At 39.5% G+C, this 20185-nt stretch overlaps 1 protein-coding gene across 6 annotated transcripts in view; it reads left to right on the top strand.

Annotated features, from left to right (window-relative positions):
• Positions 1–20185, top strand: part of BABAM2 (BRISC and BRCA1 A complex member 2) — a 453750-nt gene that overhangs the window by 346317 nt on the left and 87248 nt on the right. For all 6 annotated transcript variants that reach the window (XM_073791483.1, XM_073791482.1, XM_073791484.1 and 3 more), the window contains 2 exons: positions 152–222; positions 3012–3094. In XM_073791483.1, coding sequence (XP_073647584.1) covers positions 152–222; positions 3012–3094 — 154 coding nt within the window. The remainder of the gene's footprint in view (positions 1–151; positions 223–3011; positions 3095–20185) is intronic.

The raw sequence follows: 20185 nt of genomic DNA, 5'->3' as shown, positions 1-20185 counted from the left end.
AGACAAAATATTCACAGTTGTTGAATATAGGTGTGGGAATATGGGTGTTCAATTTGCTATTCTTTCTACTTCTCTGAATCTTTGAAATTTTACATAATAAAATGTTTAATGATTTCCTACTCCACTTCTCAGCTTTGGGTTCCTATTCCAGGTGCAGTATGTGATTCAAGGATATCACAAAAGAAGAGAGTATATCGCTGCTTTTCTCAGTCACTTTGGCACGTAAGTTCTTTGTTTAAACCACAAATCAATGACGCACTCACGTCCTGATGACCCTAATATAAGGGCTTGATTAAGAAAATAGCAGTTCTTCCGTGTGATACCTCCGAATGCCATTTTGATTCTTCTTGGTGTGTTGCTTACACTGAAGCTCCCAGGAAGACTTTTTTCTTGAGCATTCTTTAGCAAATAGTAGAATCAAATATCTTCCCTGGAGCAGCGCATGACTAGCCCCAAACACTGCAGTAACAGTGGGCATAAGGCCTGCTTCTTCTCAGGCTCTTTATAGTCTGCACAACACTTTCACCTCCGTCATCACAGAGCAGTCATGAGGTGAAGCAGGCAGGCATGACTGGCACATTCTACTGAAGAAAGCCCCGAAACCTTGGCCAGTTCAGGCACCCGGCGGAAGTCACACATCTCGGGGAGAGAAAGCCAGGCTGGGATCCTGTTCCCAGGACTCAGGTCTCCTGATAGGACCACCGCTCCCCACAGGGCCACAGAGATTCGGGAAGGAAGTCTGGCATTAGACACCATCACGATGACTCACACTTGGGATTAGGAGTTGGAAGAAGGCCCCGCAAGGGAGGAGGGAAGTGTATAGCTGCAGTTCCAGGGTAGACATCTCCTCCCACCCTCCCTGTGCTCTGGCCCTTTCCTTTGCCGGAGGTGGGCTGCTCTGCAGCTGTTTCCTTAATGATGGTAGAGCCCTTATCAACTTTCCCCTCAGGGCTTAGTTGGGGAATGGACTTTCCTCACAGTCTTCTTTAAAAGGTGAATCCCTCTACCTACCTGGGGGGACTAAGCCCTAAGGGTTTTAGTGGTCTAGTTATCTCCCACCTTATTCCAGAGAAGTGGTGTGTGTGTGTGTGTGTGTGTGTGTGTGTGTGTATTAAAATTTTAAATAAGTAAATGAAGAAATTAGGGCAAAAGGAATAAGAAAGAGAAGATGAGGTCAAGAATAAGGTTGGGGGGACTTCCCTGGCGGCCCAGTGGTTAGGACTTCGCTTTCCAGGGCAGGGAGTGTGGGTTCGATCCCTGGTCGGGGAGCTATGATCCCACATGCCCCGAGGCCAAAAAAACCAAAACATAAAACAGAAACAATTTTAAGAAAGACTTTAAAAATGGTCCACGTCAAAAAAAATCTTAAGAAAAAATAAGGTTGGGGTATAATTTTACAAATGTGGCATAATTATAAGCAAAATTTCTGACTCCTCAAAACAATTTCAAGAAATTTTCTCATTATCCACAGTGAAATTTGTCATATCCCCAAAATAGAAGTATCAATATCTAAACAGTATGACTGTCTCTTACGTGAGTCTCTAATACTTAAGATTTTTTTCAGCTTTATTTATGAGCATTTTGAGAAAGTGCTTATGATACAAACAGTGGTTAATAAATGACACCGTTAGTCTCCTCATTTTTGAGTAAGATTATCTTTCTTATATATAATCGAAAATGCAGACGTTAACACAATAACCTCCAAAGCAGGGTACACATACCTCAGGGGTGTGTTCCCCACCTCACTCCATTCACGAAAAGGGTGACAATCGAATTTACACTTGTTTTTAAATCTCATTCGGTTTATGTACATTTTTGTGTTTTTTTATACATATAATATAGTAGTACTTGTATACAATTACGAAATCATATACAAGTACTACCATATACTGTACTATATGCATAATGAAAAGGATTCTGTGCTCGTTTTTGCTTACGGGATGCAGGATCTAAAAAGTTTAGATATCAGTGTTATAACGTTGAGTAAATTACATATCCTTAAAAGAAATACAAACTGGTGAACAGAGTTGTTGACTTAAGTCAGCAGATCTTAGTGATGTATCAACAGTCTTTGAGCAAATCACTAAGCCTTCAGTGCCTTAGTTCCCTTACCTTCCCAATGAGTTCAACTGTTCCTTCCTACTTAAACCTGGAGGCCATCAGTATTAATGGTCTGACTGGCCTGACTCAGCCAGGATGAAGGCATCTCTAAGGACAACAAAGGCCTCCTTGTATGGACAAGAGAGAACATTATCCTTGTCCTCGCTGTGTGGTTAGTATTGGCACATTATGGTAACACCCCCTAAGCACTTAGCTCTTGAGGGAAATGGGGGAGGTGAGCCTATCAGAATTCTCTCCAGGCCCTTCCGTGCTCAGAGGCTGTTCTCCATGGACGCTTGAAGCGTGCATCTCCCATCTGAACCCAGTGTCCACCCAGCTAACGTTGCTACTTTGTCTTGAGCCTGGTGGGGAGGATAGGGGGACACAAGAGAAAGGATTCCAAATCCTTTGGAAGAAAGTAGTATATAATCCTGTAGTTAGTAATATTGTCACTGCTTGTTACTGTTCAGTGCCTAAGTGAGTGAGATTTCACTATCACTGTACAGACATAGGGTCATTGTTGCCCTGATTTCTTCATTTGTCCTTTTGCTCATCACTAATAACTAACATTTGCATAACATTTTATGGTTTACTTTACCTGTTTTTCACAACTCCATGATGAAGTTTACAAATATGATTATATTTGTTTTACGGATGAGGAAACTGAGGCTCCAAAGGTTAAGTGATTTGCCCGAGGTTGTAACAGATAGTAAAATGGCAAAGCTGTAACTTAAACCTAGCTGCTTTCATTCCAAATCCCACATCCTTCCTGTGGTAACACTCACTTGTCTTAAATGCATCTCGGATTCAATAACCCTGACTTTATGAATATATTCTTTACTTGTTTCCATCTCCTTTATACCTTGTTTTTATGAGGGTTTTTTGTTTGTGTGTATGTTTTTATTACTTAGGGGTGTCGTGGAATATGATGCAGAAGGCTTTACAAAACTCACTCTGTTGCTGATGTGGAAAGATTTTTGTTTTCTTGTACACAGTGAGTATACTTTTGCTATTAGCATGTCAGCCTGCATTTAAAAATGTACTAAACCACATGTAATAATGAATATGACAAACTTTAGTGTCCTGACTTGGTTCCTTTTACTTTAGCATAAGTCTATTTACTGCGTGGTCTTCAAGAGAAAATATCTCTAGATCAGTGGTTCTCAACAAGGTATCATTTGCTGCTCAGGGGACATTTGGTAATGTCTGGAAACATTTTTGTTTGTCACGACGGGTAGGGGACCAGGGCTGGCGGTTGTTGTTACTGGCATTAGTGGGTAGAGGTCAGAGATGCAGCTAAACATCCTACAGTGCATAGGACAGGTCCCTAAAACAAAAAGGTATTGAGTCCACAATGTCAGTAGTGCTGAATTTAAGAAACCCTACCCTAGAGAGATTTCTGTTTTCAAAGTATCTTTCCAGATTCAGGCCTCAAAACTTTCAAGATTACTCAAAACATATTGCTTTGATCATTTGGTTATCATTCTTATTAAGTGAAAAAAGTCTGTAACTTTGGTAATACATAATATATATCTTAAAGGTGGGACTATGTTTTAATGAATTCCTGACATGACTTCTCAGTGTTTTCTGCACAGTAGGCTATTTAAATTCCTGTTGTATGATATTAATCAGTCAGTAAACATTGCTCCAGCTTTCGCTTAATGGATCATTTAGAGTCTCTTTTGTATATTTCTTTGTTATATAAGAACCAGTGACCCATGGTGCCAGGTTTGAGTTGCAAGTCAGCTACGAGCTTTATTCTTTAGTCATTTGATATGCAACATGCCCAGACTTCAAGCCAAAGGCGCAGAAGTTTCAGCTCTCCCGAGTCCAGTTACACAAAAGCAGTGGGTTTGGGTTGACTTCACTCAGTATGTGGAACTACCCTAGACTTAAATAAACTATTTCAGGATGCACAGCTTTGGCCCCGTTTAGCCAAGCTGTCAGTGTAAAGATAACGACTTGGGGGGATTTTTCTTCCCCAGCAGTTTTACTTTCTTGGTTATGATTTGCTTAGGCTAAAATAGTTCTTAATTTGTCTTACCTGACGTCACATCAACAGATAGTAGGGGAAGAAACCCCAAAATGTCCATAGTGGTAGAGGGAAGAAAACTCTAATGAAAACCTTACCACGGTATAATCTGCATAGAGATAATTGAGAGTTGGCCATACGTACTTCTAAGAAGTTGGTTATCCCTGTCGTTTAAGGCATTTCCCAGTGATAACCACCTTGTCATGCAGTGCTTCATGTGGAGCTCCTACTCAATAACTAGTCTTACATGGGGACCATCTTTTCAAATGCATCTGAAAAATGCAAGCATGTTGCTCTATATTAGTTATGCGTACAGATAAGCAGAGAGTCGGAGAGGTGAAGATTTTCATCTTGGGTGTGCCTCCAGCTAATTATATGACCTGTTCAAATCACCAGGACAAGCCTCCCTCTGTTTAGTTCCCTCTCGTGTCACTGGGGATTTGGTTGGTAAGTCCTGTGGAGACATCAGCAGATGGAGCTTAACCTACAATACAGGGCCAGGTGGAAGAGGAAGTCCCACAGTCAAGGCCTCCTGGCACTCTCCTCTTTGCTCACCATCTTCTGTGGCTCTACTGAGCGGAACTTCGTACTGCTGCTTCCAGCTCTCACTTTTAATTCTGACCTTATCACGGCTTTGGTTTTCTGTTCTGAGTGTTAATTGCTTTCTGAGATCTCACTTCCTATTTGCTCTGTCCACTTTGCCCCACCATCTTTATCCCAGTGATTCTGTTTCTAGCCTGGTAACCTGACCCCAGATCCTGACTGTAAGCTTGGTTTGTGTCTCATGACCCTGGACAGCTGCCTGGGGGATTAGTCTGGTGTGTTTCCTCTAGCCCAGCTCAGCAATAGGGACCTGTACCCTGCCATGAATGGTGGTGGCTATGGTCTGAGGCCTCCGGGAGTAGCTGTGAGAGAAGGACGCAGAAGGAAGGACACACAGGAGGACAGTTACAAACAGTAAATTAGATGACTGCTTCAACCAATTTCTTCATCCCAAAGTGGCATGAAATCTCAACAGTTTGTCCCGAAACTTACTTTGGTCTCCTAGCCATGATTCCATTTTCAAAAAAGATGAGGTCAGTGCTTCCCTGGTGGCGCAATTGTTGAGGGTCCGCCTGCCGATGCAGGGGACATGGGTTCGTGCCCCGGTCCGGGAAGATCCCACATGCCGCAGAGCGGCTGGGCCCGTGAGCCATGGCCGCTGAGCCTGCGTGTCCGGAGCCTGTGCTCCGCAACGGGAGAGGCCGCAGCAGTGAGAGGCCCGCGTACCACAAAAAATAATAATAATAAAATAAAAGATGATATCAGATCATATCAGATATAAGGGAAAAAAGATATCCTCGGTACTGATCTTTCTCACCTGTGTTTTCCACATGCAACTCAAGGCTGCCTGTTCTGGTGGGGCCTGGCAGGAGAGCTGTTCCGGGATAAAAGAGCGTCCACCTCTCAGCTCCTGCCGGCTCTCCTCTCAGTGCGTTCAGTGTCACAGCAGTTCTTGTTCCTTTGGAAGGTCTATTCCCCAAAGAATGTTTTCCCCACAGTACTGTGTATCCACTATTTCTTACAGCCCCTTCTCTGCCTTCCTCTGTCACATGCAAAATTAAGTCCTAAAGTCATATTTTCACTTGGTTTTGATTACCTTCTTCAGAAACATAGAACCCCCAGACACTCATTAGAACAGGTACAGGGACCTTGAGATTTGTTTAATTTACTTTTCCCGAAGTGTTTCCTTAGGCTCTTACTCCTTTCCTCCCCGGGCCGTTTGCTCTCCGCTCTTAGCGTCACGGCCCACGTTCTCGGCTCTTTGGCAGATAAGACCTTGTCTGTGAATCAGGGGATTTTGATGCTGTTTCCTGCTCCATCATTAACTCACAGCCTGTCTTTAAATAAATTATTTCCACCCTTTTGCTACTTTCTTATATCTAAAATGTAGGACTTGTAACATCATAGTGAAGCTTGTTTAGGTAATGCGTTTTATTCAGTCATACCGTTAAGCATCTGAAACTTACCTTCTTTCGGAAGCATCTGCTTGCTTGGTTACAACCCCCATGGGACCACTTATTCCCTTTTTTCTCGTCATGAAGATGGGAGTTGAATATGGGGTGGCATTATGGGGTGGGGAGACTTAATGATAGAACATTGCCTTGAATTATTCTGAGATCTCAAGAACAAGAAAAAGGAAGAAGGAAGCGCCTAGAGATGGAGCCAGTCTTCTGTGACTGGTTCACTGCTCCATGCAGCTTGAAGACCTGGCAGGACACAGATAACGTCTCTGGTCTCCCCCACCCTCTGTTCTGCCCAGGCCCAGGAAGAGGTTTGTCCAGAGGGCAAGTGCTGGCAATAATTCCGAGCATTCTGGATGCTAGAGGAAAGAGGCAGTCCTCTCTTGAGGCAGATGGCTGTGACCTCAGACCTTGCCAGAGTGTTCGGAAGTAAGAATGCCGTAGGGGAGAAAGAACATTGTACGGATTCTGGGATCTCTCAGGAGACACTGCAACTTCCTGGCATTCTGGCAGTTCCAGGAGGGGAGCTCTGACCATGGAGAATTTTCATCCATTTATTCCTTCTTTCTTTCCTTCATCCATATCAACATATCGCAAGAGTTGGAACCACAGCAGGATCAGGGACTTGCTTTCATTCAGAAACTGTTTTCGGAAAGGTTTCCTGGCCATCATCTAAGAATTATCTGTAGTGGTTATGTAGGTAATTCTGTATTTGCCAAGCTGTATTTTACCTCTGGAGGTAGATGCTATCTTTAAGGCAGCAGCTTTTCAGAATACTGGATGACAAGAGAACCAGATAGCAAGGCACAGTGACACAGAACAAAAGCAACCACTGGGGAAAATGGCCTGTTTTTCATGGGCCCCTGTCAGCTGCACTATAAGGAATGCAGCTGCCTAAGGTCGCAGGGTTGCTGCTTGGAAGGAGAGGGTATTGAGATCTTTTGCAGTTACCTGTAACTCCTTGGTAAATGACCCTTTGAGTCATCCAGCCTGGACCATAGGCCTTATCTCCCTGGCAAAATACATATTGGACCAAATCTGACCATTTTAGGTATTCCATTTCATTTCTTCTCTTCTCGACCCCTAACCCAATCAATTTAATCCAATTCACCTGAGTTCTGAGTTGATGGCGAACCTGCTGTGTGCTCAGGCTTGTGCTAGGTCCCAGGGGATATCAGTAAATAATTCAGGCTTGACCTTAAGACACACAGAGTCTCGAGCAAGGGTTGGTTGGCCACAGCCTATGGGCCAAACTCCACCCTGAGTCTATTCTTGTATGGCCCTTGAGCTAAGAATGGTTTTTATGTTTTTAAAGAGTTGTCAGGGGAAAGAAAAGAAGAATATGCAACAAAACTGGTGAAGCCTAAAATATTTCCTCTTTGACTCTTTACAAAAGAAGTTTGCCAACCCCTGATCTAGTTAATGAGAAAAGAGATCAGATAAAGGTGTGGCACACTGATACGCATTTTTGAAAACAAATGTTCTCTAAGCTCGCTTACTGTATGCAAGGAACAAAGTGATGATGAGTGACACAGGGAAAACTTCATATGTTATATATATGAGAGAGAATTAGAAAGAGAGACACTGTCCCTAATGGAGTCTAATGAGAGAGACAGACAATAAAGAAGTAAACTAACAAATATGTGCTACAGATGGCGACAAGTACCGTAATGGAACAAAACAGAGGGCTTTGAAAGAGGCTAAGAGGGGAGCTGTTGCTAGGATGGTCAGGGACGCCTTCTCATAGGAGCTGACATTTCAGCTGAGACCTTAATGAGCAGCCATTCAGGTTCAGTGAAGAGATTTCAGGAGAAAGAAAGTCCTCTTGTGCAAAGAGCTACAAAAGGTAGCAAAGGGCTTTGCATGAGCCAGTGTGACTGGAGCACAGTGAGCAAAGAGAGTCACATGAGAGAGTTTAGAAAGAGAGTCAGGGCCAGATAGGATAGTGCCTCACAGGCCATGTGTATCGGGATGGGGTGGTAATAAACGCTTGAAAAACAATGGTTTAAGCAAGGTAGAAGTGTATTTCTTTCTTGTGTATAAGGAAGCAGTCCAGGGCTGGAATGACATATCCAGAGGTCACATGGGACCCAGATTCCTTCAAGCTTTATACTCCATCATCCCTTGGGTGTGACTTTCTTGCGTATAGGCCAAAAAAAGCTGTTGGAGCTCCAGCTGTCACAATCCAAGTAAGAGAATAGAGAAAAGATGGAAGGAGGGGACACACCTTCTCATGTAATGAGACTTTGAAGAAGTCTCACGCACCACTTCCAATTACATGTCATCGTTCTAGAACTTAGTGCATAAGGCCTCAGCATGTGTGCTAGGGCAGACTGGGAAATGTAGTTCTTTTTCTGGGACAGCAAACGCCCAACTAAAAATCAGAGTTCTTTTAACTTGAGTGAGAAAGAGAGAATGCCGATTTAGTAAGAAACTACTAGTCTCTTTCAAATCAAGGAGAGGAGTTTAGATATAGGTCAAGTTTCCATCAGAAAACAGATGGCGCATCATACAGGTAACTAGGGAGAATTCAATGGAAGGACTGTGTTCAAAGGTGTGGACAGAGTTAAAGAAAACCAAAAGGGATGGTTAGCAGCAGCGAGTCTTTACCTTCCCTAGGACTGCATGGGCAAGAGGAGAGTGTGGTTACCAGAAGCTGGAAGGAGCTATAGCTGTAGCTGTAGGAAAGGGTTTCCTGGCAGGAACTGGGGAAAGCCTTTGGTTGAGGAAGGTAGCTACTACTAACAAATGCAGGAAGGATTATTTCTCCTTTCAGTTCTATTGGTTTTGTTCTTAGGTACACGTACGTTTATAATTGTTATATCTTCCGGCTATTGACCCTTTTATTGTTATGGAATGTTCCTTTTTGTCTCTAGATATTTCTTGTCTTAAAGTCTATTTCATCTGATATTAATAACCCATCCCAGCTCTATTTTGTTTTTTGTTTGCTTGGTATACCTTTTCCAGCCCACTGCTTTCAACCTTTTTTTTTAATGCCTTTAAATCTAAAGTGTGTCTCTTGTAGACAGCATATGGTTGGGTTTTGCTTTTGTGTACATTTAAACAAACTGCTGTTTTATTAGAGAGTTTAATCCATTGACATTTAATGTAATTATTGGTATAGTTGGATTGGGGCCTGCCATTTTGATATTGTTTGCTGTTTGTCTTATTCCTTTTTTGTTTCTCTTTTACTGCCTCATTTTGTGTCAAACAAATGTTTTTAGTGTACCATCTTAATTTCTTTGTTGATATTTTAGGAATCTTGTTTTTTCCTTTTAATTTTCTTAGTAGCTTGTTCTAGAGATTGCAGTATCCATCTTTAACTTAACACAGTCTACTTCAGTTTAATAGTGACTTAATTCTGGTAAAATATAACAGCTTTGCTCCTCCTTCTCCCCCTTGTTTGTGCTATTATTGTCATATATGTTATATGTCATCATGTAAATACAATACAGCTTTTTCTGTTAGTTATAGACAATCTTATATTTTCAAAAGAAATTAAAAGAAGAAAATAATTTTCATTGTATTTTGCTCTGTCCATTATTTCAGGTAGGTCTTAGTAGGACTTTGAATGCTCTGTTACTCCATTTCACAGTTGTTATAGTAGAGGCAGAAGGAGGTGGCAGGGTTTATTTGTTCTAGCAGATGATGAGTTTCTTACTCTGATTTTTTTTTTCTTTATTTTCAATAATTAAAGTTCACGCAGATTCCCTAATATACTTCTTTTGGTATTTGTCCTTATCTGTCTCTCTTTCCACGCATTTGGACATTCATTAGTTTTAAGCTTACATTAGTCCAGAAAACAGTAATTTTGCTTTACAGAGAGCTCAGCTTCTGGTAAGTCTTTTTTTTTTTTCTTTTTTTTTTTTTGAAAGCTAGAGGAAATTGACAACTGCAGACTAATTCTGCTAGTCATTTAAATAATTCTTTCCTCATAGGCCTGTAATCAAGGCCAATAAGCTAGAAATCAGGACAGCTTTTGAAATTTTAAGTAAAAATCAGAGCCTTCTGTTTATTGTTGCAAATGCCCCTTCCAAGCTCTGATTGTGTCAGGCTGTGTGATTGCTACTATAACCAAGGAAATTATTTGCATTGATGTGTCACTGTCGTTTCACCACTCAAAGCAAAGCTGTGAAATTGACAGCCACTCAGCTCCTGAGCAAAGTGGTGTGAACTCATCTCTTTGCCACAGAAACAATGTCTAGTAGAATATTTAGCAGCAACAAACAAGATGGCTACTAGATAATTCAGTAAAACCAAAACTGTGTGGTTTCCCAAACCTGCTTGCTTTTTGGATACAGATCTCATTTTTATGTAAATAAATAGATTTGAAGAGTAAATCAGAATCAACAAAGTGATTAAAATTAGGAACCACAATGATATGCATTAGAATTCATTTCAAGCCAGATTTATAAAAAGTGTGATATTATTTTAGAATTAATATATTTACCTCAGATCAGGAATATGTAAAGCTTTGTGATTTAATTTTATCATTTTAGTAGTAATAATAACTATCAAAAGCAACAGGAACTAAAATTGATTATGAACAAAAAGTGAAACCAATCAGTTCTCTGTACTGTTCAAAATGATTTAAAAATATAGAAAAAGATAAAAGAAAATCTACTTTCTAATGCAAAATGCCTTTTTGCTTTGATTAAGAGAACTATGGGTATTTTAGATACTTTAAACATTTGGGTTAATTTTTATCCTGGACTTCCTTGAAAGTGGTTAGCTCTGCTGGGCAAAGTGGTTTTCGTCTTTTGATTACACACACAAACACACCCTCTTCAAGGTTTACAGCTCAAATAGCTCCAGTCCTTTAGCAACCACTGTCACTATTTTGATTCAAATTGAGATTTCTGTTTCATGTTTAGAGTCTACTTCCAGAAAGTCTTTTTTTTGTAATTTCTGACCCTGGTTTGAGAATTCATTTCATTAATTTTCATTGGGAATATTCTCTTCATTCTAATACCTTGTGAGACCTCTTCAGTGACCTTAAAGGACTTCTTGTAAGGAAATAGGTTGTAAATCAGATACACAATACCAAATACCCTCTTATATATGTTATATTATTCTTTTCAACTGTAATCGTTGGAGTAATTGCTAAAGTGAGTTTATCTGATTAAAGAAAGGTCATGAATACTCAGTGATTTTGACTTAAAAACATATGCAGCGGCTTTGAAATTAACAAATTGTAACCCAAGAAGGCGCCTCACTCAATGAAAGAAAGGAAGCTGTTTACAAAGAGTAACTTTTATAATATCAATCTCATGCAGTATAACCTTTTCTTAGAATCAATTTTAAAGTATTATTGAAACATGGGCATTATTTTGGTTGTAAAACTTTTGCTGTTGTTGAAGATAATAGTTACAGTAACAATAGTTAACAGCTATTAAGTGTATACCATGCTCTAGAAGTTGTTCTCAGTACCTTGCGTATATATATTGTTATTCTTCCTCACAACGTCCTTCTGAGGATAATTACTAGTAGTGTCCCATTTTACAAATGACAAAACTGTGGCACAGAAAGAGTAAATGTATTCACTGTGACAGAGTTAGGATTTAAATCCAGGAACTGATTCCAGAGCCTATGTGCTAATAAACGATACTACTATAATGCTTCAGGTCATTGGTTGGCAGTATCCCCACGTATATGATGAATGTCGAAAGCCTTTGGAGTTTCACAGAGAACTGTAAGTCCCAGGAACAAACGTAGAGGGTCAGTGACCATCCACGTACTGGGAGATATGCATATACTGTCTCATCTCCCAGGAATGTAAGTGGACATCTCACCAAAGACATTACTGATCTGAAGGCAGTGAGGCATGAAGCTAGTGTCACTCCTCAGTGATGGTGACAGTTGGTCTAGCTGTGATCCCCTGTCCAGTGGCACAAATATATTGGCTCAAGTAGGGTTTCACTCTGTGGCCATAGAAAGAGAAAAGTAAGTGGCTTAATTAAGGAATTATCAGCTCCTGCAGCCACTATAGAAAACAGCATGGAGGTTCCTTAAAAAACTAAAAATAGAGTTACCATATGATCCAGCAATCCCATTCCTGGGCATATATCCAGAAAAGACGAAAACTCTTATTTCCAAAAGATACATGCACCCCAATGTTCATAACAGTGCTGTTTACAATAGCCAAGACAGGGAAGCAACCTAGGTGGCCATCAGCAGATTCATGGATAAAGAAGATATGGTATACATATACAATGGAATATTACTCAGCCATAAAAAAGAATGAAATATTGCCATTTGCAGCAACATGGATGGACCTAGAGATTATCATACTAAGTGAAGTAAGTCAGACAGAGAAAGACAAATATTATATGATATCACTTATATGTGGAATCTAAAAAATAATATAAATGAACTTATTTACAGACAGAAACTGACTCACAGACATAGAATACAAACTTATGGTTACCAAAGGGGAAAGGGGGGGAGGGAGAAATTAGGAGTATGGGATTAACAGATACACACCATTATATATAAAATAGATGAACAAGGATTTACTGTATAGCACAGGGAACTATATTCAATATCTTGTAATAACCTATAATGGAAAAGAATGTAAAAAAGAATATATATATATATATATATATCTGAATCACTTTGCTATAAACCTGAAACTAACACAATATTGTAAATCAACTATAGTTCAATTTTTTTTTAATGAAGATTGGGGTTAAAAACAAAAAACAATAACGAAACAAACAGAAAAGAATTACCAGTTCCTGATTATCAAAAACTAGATTTAACCTGTTTAGACATAGTAATGTGGTCAGTTATAATGGTTCATTATACAAAGTCCATGCAAACCTACAGCCAAAGAGGCAACATAGATGTGAGGTAGCCCAGGTTCTAAGACAAGTGGGAGTGGTAGGAACTGTGGCAAGCTGCATGCTCCTTTACATGATTTTGATTTTTTTTTTTATACAGAGTACAGTCCAAGCATTTCTGTGGGCTGGATCTATCCTCATAGCCTATGAATCTTTTTTTAAAAATACTTTTTATTATAAAAATTTCAAAACACAAAAGTAGGGAGAAAAATATAATGAACCCCCATGTACCCATCACCCATATTGTAGTTTTGTCTACCTTCTTTCTTTCTTTTTTTTAATTTTCTGGAATATTTTGAAGCAGATGTGAAATATTATTTCACTTGTAAGTAATTCAACGTGCATCTCTAACAGATAAGAATTTTTTAAAAGAGCTGTGTCCAAAATAACATTATTACATCTAATTCTTTAATATTATCTAATACCCAGTCTATGTTCAAATTTCCCTGTTTGTCTCAAACATGTTTTTTTACAGTTGGTTTGTTCAAAGCAGGATCCAAATAAGTCAAGACCCATAAATCTTGAAAATCTTTCTTTAGAAAAGAAATGTGGATGCAAATAATGGATATCACCACCCGTTTTCCTTCCCCATAATTTAGTTAAGAAAGTAAGGGGTGGGGCTTCCCTGGTGGCGCAGTGGTTGAGAGTCCGCCTGCCGATGCTGGCGACACGGGTTCGTGCCCCGGTCCGGGAGTATCCCACATGCCGCGGAGCGGCTGGGCCCGTGAGCCATGGCCGCTGAGCCTGCGCGTCCGGAGCCTGTGCTCCGCAATGGGAGAGGCCACAACGGTGAGAGGCCCGCGTACCGCAAAAAAAAAAAAAAAAAACAACTAAGGGCTGAAATCATTGAAAACATCGCTTCACCCATGGGCCTATATAAGACAACCTCTTAAGTTAGTGTACCACCTTACAGTTTTAAAGTGCTTTTAATTATCTTATTTACAATATGAGCTATCTATCTCTATGCCAGTTTTGAATAGAATTCTTAGCAGTTAATTGAATGGTTAGAGGTCATCTTGCCCAGGGGTTTTTAACACTTTTTTGTGCCAAAAACCCCTTTGGTGAACCCTATGGATCCTTTCTTCAGTGTTTTAAAATGCATAAAATAAATTATATAGTACTACAAGGAAGCCAATTATATTAAAATACTATTATCAAATCTTTAAAAAGTAATAACAGAGATATAAGAGCTTCTTTGTTAATACCTTAAATAACAATATGCATGGCAAATCTAATAACCACTGCAATTTAGAAATAGTGATGAGCGTAAAGAATATTTGAAGATATGAACAACAACCACAATGTGATATGAAAATATCTGTGATTTCTCTTGATAATGATGTCAAGGTACTGCTAACACTGCTACAGTTGGTTGCCTGCATTCATAATCAGAGGAAATGCTAAATTTCAGTTAAAAGTAGTGAATATAAAGACATACATTTTTCCCATGCAAGTTCCCAGATGCCCTGAATTTTATCCAAGGACCCTTGTGGAGGGGAAGGAGGTGAAGGTGCATGGACCTCAGGTTAAGAATCTCTGAAAACTCTCTGTATTACAGGGTTAGGATGTGGCTGAATGCCTGGACCAAGGCCATGTATGATGTTAGGGGAAGAATAGGACTAGAAACCAGGTTTCTTAAATCCAATTATTTTTCCTATGTTTGAATGGCTCAGTTCTAAGATACTAAGACAGGTTGAGTACTTTTACAACAGTATGTGTTCAGTATTGTACTGCTGACATCTTAACGCTAGCTTGAAGAACTGAGTAATGTTCAGCATAAGGAAAAAGCCAGAAAATAATGCTCAGATTTAAGGTTTAATGACTTTTCCTTTTGCATACTGTATGCTTCCTAATTGTACAAATCCAACTTTCGTAAGTCCACGAAGCATATTTTTTCCATCTTTTTTGAGGTGTAATTTCCACATAGTAAAGTTCACCCATTTTAAGTGAACACTTAAATGAATGTTGGCAACCACGTACAGTCAAAGAACTAGCACCGCAATCAAGACATGGAACATTTTCATCACCCTAAAAAGTTTCTCTCGTGGCTTTGCAGTGAATCCCCTCCGTTGACCTCCAGCCCCAGGGAGCCACTGACCATATTTTCCATTACTATAGTTTATTCTGTTATAGAATTTCACAAAAATGGAATCATAAAGAGTATAGTCTTTTATATTTTCTTTCTTTCACAAGTCTTTGTGTGGACATATGTTTTTATTTCTCTTCGGTAAAAACCTAGGAGTGGGGATGCTGGATCATATATAGTAAATATATGTTTAACTCAGTAGCATACTGCCATACTGTTTTCCAGAAGGCTGTAAGTTGTTACATTCTCACTAACAGTGTATGGGACTTCAGTTCTTTCACATCCTCTCCAACACTTACTATTATCAGTCCTTTTAATTTCAGTTGTTATAGGGTGTGTAGTAGTGTCTCATTGTGGTTTTAATTTACAATTCCCTAATGGCTAGTTGAGCATCTTTTCATGTGCTTATTTGCCAAGTAAGTTATTTTGTGAAGTGTCTGTTCAAATCTTTTTTCTGTTTTTAATTGGATTGTTGTCTTATTTTTGAGTTATGAATTCTTTATATATTTTGGATACAAGCCCCTTTTCAGTTATATCTTCTGAAGATCTTTTTTCCCAATCTGTGGCTTGCCTTTTCATTTTCTTAACTATGTCTTTCAAAGAGCAAAAAAAATAAATTTTGATTAAGTCCATTTTATTACTTTTTGATTTTAAGGGCCATGCTTTTTGTGTCCTGCTTAAGAAATTCTTGCCTAATCTAGTTCAGCAAGAATTTCTGCCTTGTCTGTTCTAAAAAGAGTATAGTTTTAGCTCTTAAATGTAAGTCTGTGATCCATTTCAAGTTAATTTTTGTGTATAGTGTGAGGTAAGGGGCATGGTTCTTTTTTTTTTTTTTTTGTAAACTAATAACCATTTGTTCCAGCACCATTTGTTGAAAAGACTGTCCATTCCTCATTGAATTACCTTGGCACTTTTGCCAAAAATCAATTGACCAAATAAGTGTATATCTATTTCTGTAATCTCTAGTCTGTTCCATTGATCTATGTATCTATACTTTCATTTTATAGTAAGCCTTGAAATCAGGTAGGATAAGTCTTTAACCTTGTGTTTCTTTTTTCAAATTGTTTAGGCTGTTTAGATCTTCTACCTTTTCCTATACATTTTAGAATTAGCTTGTCAGTTTCTTCACAAAAAGAATGATTGGGATTGCATTGAGTATATAGCTCAATTTGGGGAGAATTGCCGTCTTAGAAACACTGAGTCTTTCGATTCATGAGCATGGTGTATGTTTTCATTTATTTACATCTTCTTTAGTTTCCATTAGCAGTGTTTTATAGTTTTCAGTATACAGGTCTTGTACATCTTCTGTTAAATTAATTCCTAAGTCTTTTAAGCTAATGTGAATGGAGTATTTTTTAATTTTCATAGTCTAATTGTTCATTGTTAATATATAGGGGTACAATTGACTTCTGTATGTTGACCTTTAGTAGATTTCTTAGAATATTATGTACACTCTATATGTCATCTTCAAATAAAGACAGTTTTACTTCTTCTTTTCCAATGTGTTTTCCTTCCTTCCTTCCTTCCTTCCTTCCAGTGGCATCCAGACCTCACCTATGCCATAGTTATTCTCATTTGTTTGTTGATTTAGTCCTTTATTCACCATGTATTGAACATCTGCTTTGGTTCAGGCACTTTCAAGACTCTAGGGATACCGGATGAATGCTGCCTGTTCTGGAATGGCTCAGTCTAGTGAGGATAAACATATAAAAACAACAGTGAAACATTTAAAGTGCAGTGCTAGGCGTACACCAGATGTTTGGGGGATGCAGAGAAGGGACACCCAACCCGGTAGGACAGGAGGGCAGTAAGAACATTTCAGACAGAGAGGCTAGCATAAACAAAAGCACTGTGGGAAGACACAGAGTATATGTGAGGAACTGTAAGTGGCTTAGAATTCTTCTAATGTATCAATATAATAGAGCCTGAAGAGTGTCAGATTGACCTAGCGAGTCTGTAAGAGCCCAGAACTCAGAGAGCGTCGTATACCAGTCTGACGGATATGGACTTTATCCTGAGGATAGCAAGAAGTTACTGAAGAATGCTCAGTAGAGAAGGGGCATATATTTGCTTTTTATAAAAAGAGATTATTCTGATATTATGTAGAAGGTGATTTGAAATGTGAACCTAGAAACCTAAAAAGATAGTTTAGGGAAAAGATAATTAGACCTGAACTAGAGCAGTCATGATAGAGATGAAGGGAAAGAAAATATTTCAAGAATGGAAGTAAAACTGGCAAAACTTAGTAGTTGATCCCTGTCAAGGACTAGGAAGAAGTAGGATGATTCCCAGATTTCCTCCATAGGCATCTAGACAGCCGATGATGCCATCATTTGAGGCAAGGATTATATTAGGAGGAGCAGATTTGGAAATGTTGAGCCCAGTTTGGGATATGTTGAATTTTATGAGCCACTGGATATCCAGGTGAAGAGTCAACGAGTGAACATTTACATGAAACAAATGCATGGTGGAGGCTCTCACCAGCTTCACCTGGAATCTATCCCAAGCTAGAAACCCCTGGTCATCCCCAGTTTGGATGATTCAGAACTATTTGGCCTGACTGAACCCTTAACAAAAGGATTCAGTCATACTTCACACTGAATGGGGTTCTGGTTTGGAACTTGAAACCTTGTTGGTAACTTTTCCTCCCATAGAGGTGGTCCAAATTCTTGACATGGCCTGGCCTGGCATGTACTGAAAGAGGCTTTGAGGAGTGACTTCTAGACTGAGAATGACCCTTGGCTAGATTTAAACCCTTGTATTCAGATAGGTGAGGGTGAAGGGAATGTCAAAACACAATTAAAAGGACAAATACTGTGTGATTGCACTTATATGAGGTACCTAGAGTAGTCAATTTCACAGGGACGGAAAGCAGAATAGAGGTTACAAGGGAATGGGAAGACAGGGAGTGGGGAGTTGTTGTTTCATAGGTAGAGTTTCAGTTTGGGAAGATGAGAAAAGTCCTGGAGATAGATGGTGGTGATGTTTACCCAACAGTGGAGTATACTTAATGCTACTGAACTGTACACTTAGAAATGGCTAAGGTGGTAAGTTTATGTTCTGTATGTTTTACCACAATTTTAAAAATGAACAAATAAAAAGTTCATTAGTAGGCAGGCATCTTATTCACATTTCATCAGTCTCAGTCAACCTGGTATTTTTTCTTTATCTAATTCATTCTGAATCAGAGGTTACCAAGATGATAAGAAGTGACCTCTAATGATAGGTGGTGATGATGAAGATGATAATGCCATTGTTTTGTATAAATAGGGTCACTTATTACTGAATGCTTATTATGTGCAAAGTGCTGTACTAAGTACTTTACATTCCTAATTCCATGTAATTCTCTCAACAGCCCTGTAAGATGGCTACTTATCCCCATTCTACAGTAGAGGAAACTAAAGCACCTAGAAATGAAGTAACTTCCCAGAAGTTGCACAGCTAGTAGTACAAGGGAACAGCATTTGAACTAAGACCTTTCCAGAACTCTTGTTCTCAACAGTTCACTAAAGCTTCCCAGCCCACGCACTAGGACATACTGCTGGGTTGCGGACAGGCTACAGACAGGCTACTGATCGTTTCAGTCCTTGGAGAAGCTGGACCCTATGGTCAGTGACCTCTGCCAGCCTCATAAATTTTTCCCATAGTGCCATAAAATCACAGCACTTTCTGAGTACATGTTATGATTTGAGAGAGGCTGGGGAGCACAGTACATATACTGTATAACACTATATATGTAATATAGTATATATGTATTGCCACTTCTATAACACTTAAAAGACTCTAGGTGTGTATATCATCAGGACAGTCCCTACCCCAGTGTACATGGTGGGTACAAATCCTAAGCCTTAGTTCTTTTCTGTAAATGAGTTACTTCTCCCAGTGCTACTTCTGATGCTCCCAACTATGAATCTGTCTCTTTGTACTGTGAGTCTTTTGAACTCTCCCAAGTGTTGAAAAGGTGGATTAAGGATTCCCTGTCTCCAGGGAAACCATAGTACCTGCCAGTGATCAGCAAACTTTGCATACAGGTGAGTCTAGTGAAGATAATTACAAAACGAATCTATCCATGAGGCCAGGGAATTAGCAAACTACATTCACATTTTAAATGCCAGGCACCCAGCAATCTCTGACCTAAACCACTGTCACCCCTCAGTTTGTTTCCCAATAAAGATACAAATTTAGCTCTGTGCATTTTTCCAGTTAGTCTGTCAGGTTAGACATAGGGTCTCATTTAGCTTTATAGGCTCTAACATTTGTAGAAATGGGGTTTGTCTTTTTATGTCCTCCCAGGTGGCAGCTGCATTTAACTAACTCCATGAATGTTTAAGCATATTCTTTGTGACAGGCACCATACTGAATACTAAAGATATAGGGCTGAATGGGACATGTTCATTTTCTAAAGGAACTCATAGTCTGCTGTACTCAGATTCCCTGAGGCTTCTCCCAATGAACAGTCTTCTTTTAAAACCTCTTTGGCTATGCTAATATTTCTTATTTTTTCATTTGGCTGTAGCCTGGAAACCTCATATGTTTTGTAAACTGTCTCCTGTGTCGGACAAATTAAAAGAATTTGCAAAGTTAATCCTTCAGCTCGTGTTTGGTTGAGACTTCAGAAATGAATTGTGGTCTCAGCAAAGCATCTCCCAGTGGCATAACCTTTGTTTTATGTTGGAAGAATGGCGTGGGCCAAACCTTCAGTTCAAATCATTCCACCACAGTCAGTCAATGAGAAGGTAGAACCCATTTCGATGGGACAGTGCTTGAACATTGTGTTTACAAGAAGATGAAAGCATGTGCAGTTGGCCTCCAACCAAGACGACAGCATACTTCAAAAGACCCATTCTAGGGCTTCCCTGGTGGCGCAGTGGTTGAGAGTCCGGCTGCCGATGCAGGGGACACAGGTTCGTGCCCTGGTCCAGGAAGATCCCACATGCCGCAGAGCAGTTAGGCCTGTGAGCCATGGCCACTGAGCCTGCACGTCCAGAGCCTGTGCTCTGCAATGGGAGAGGCCACAACAGTGAGAGGCCCGCATACAGCAAGAAAAACACAAAAAAACAAAAACCAACAAAATACAATTATTTCTTAAATATTAAACCTGGTAATATAAAAATACACAAAA

The sequence above is a fragment of the Tursiops truncatus genome, chromosome 14 (assembly GCF_011762595.2).
Source record: "Tursiops truncatus isolate mTurTru1 chromosome 14, mTurTru1.mat.Y, whole genome shotgun sequence".
In the NCBI taxonomy this organism is placed as follows: Eukaryota; Metazoa; Chordata; class Mammalia; order Artiodactyla; family Delphinidae; genus Tursiops; species Tursiops truncatus.
This window is presented reverse-complemented; position numbering and strand designations above follow the sequence as displayed.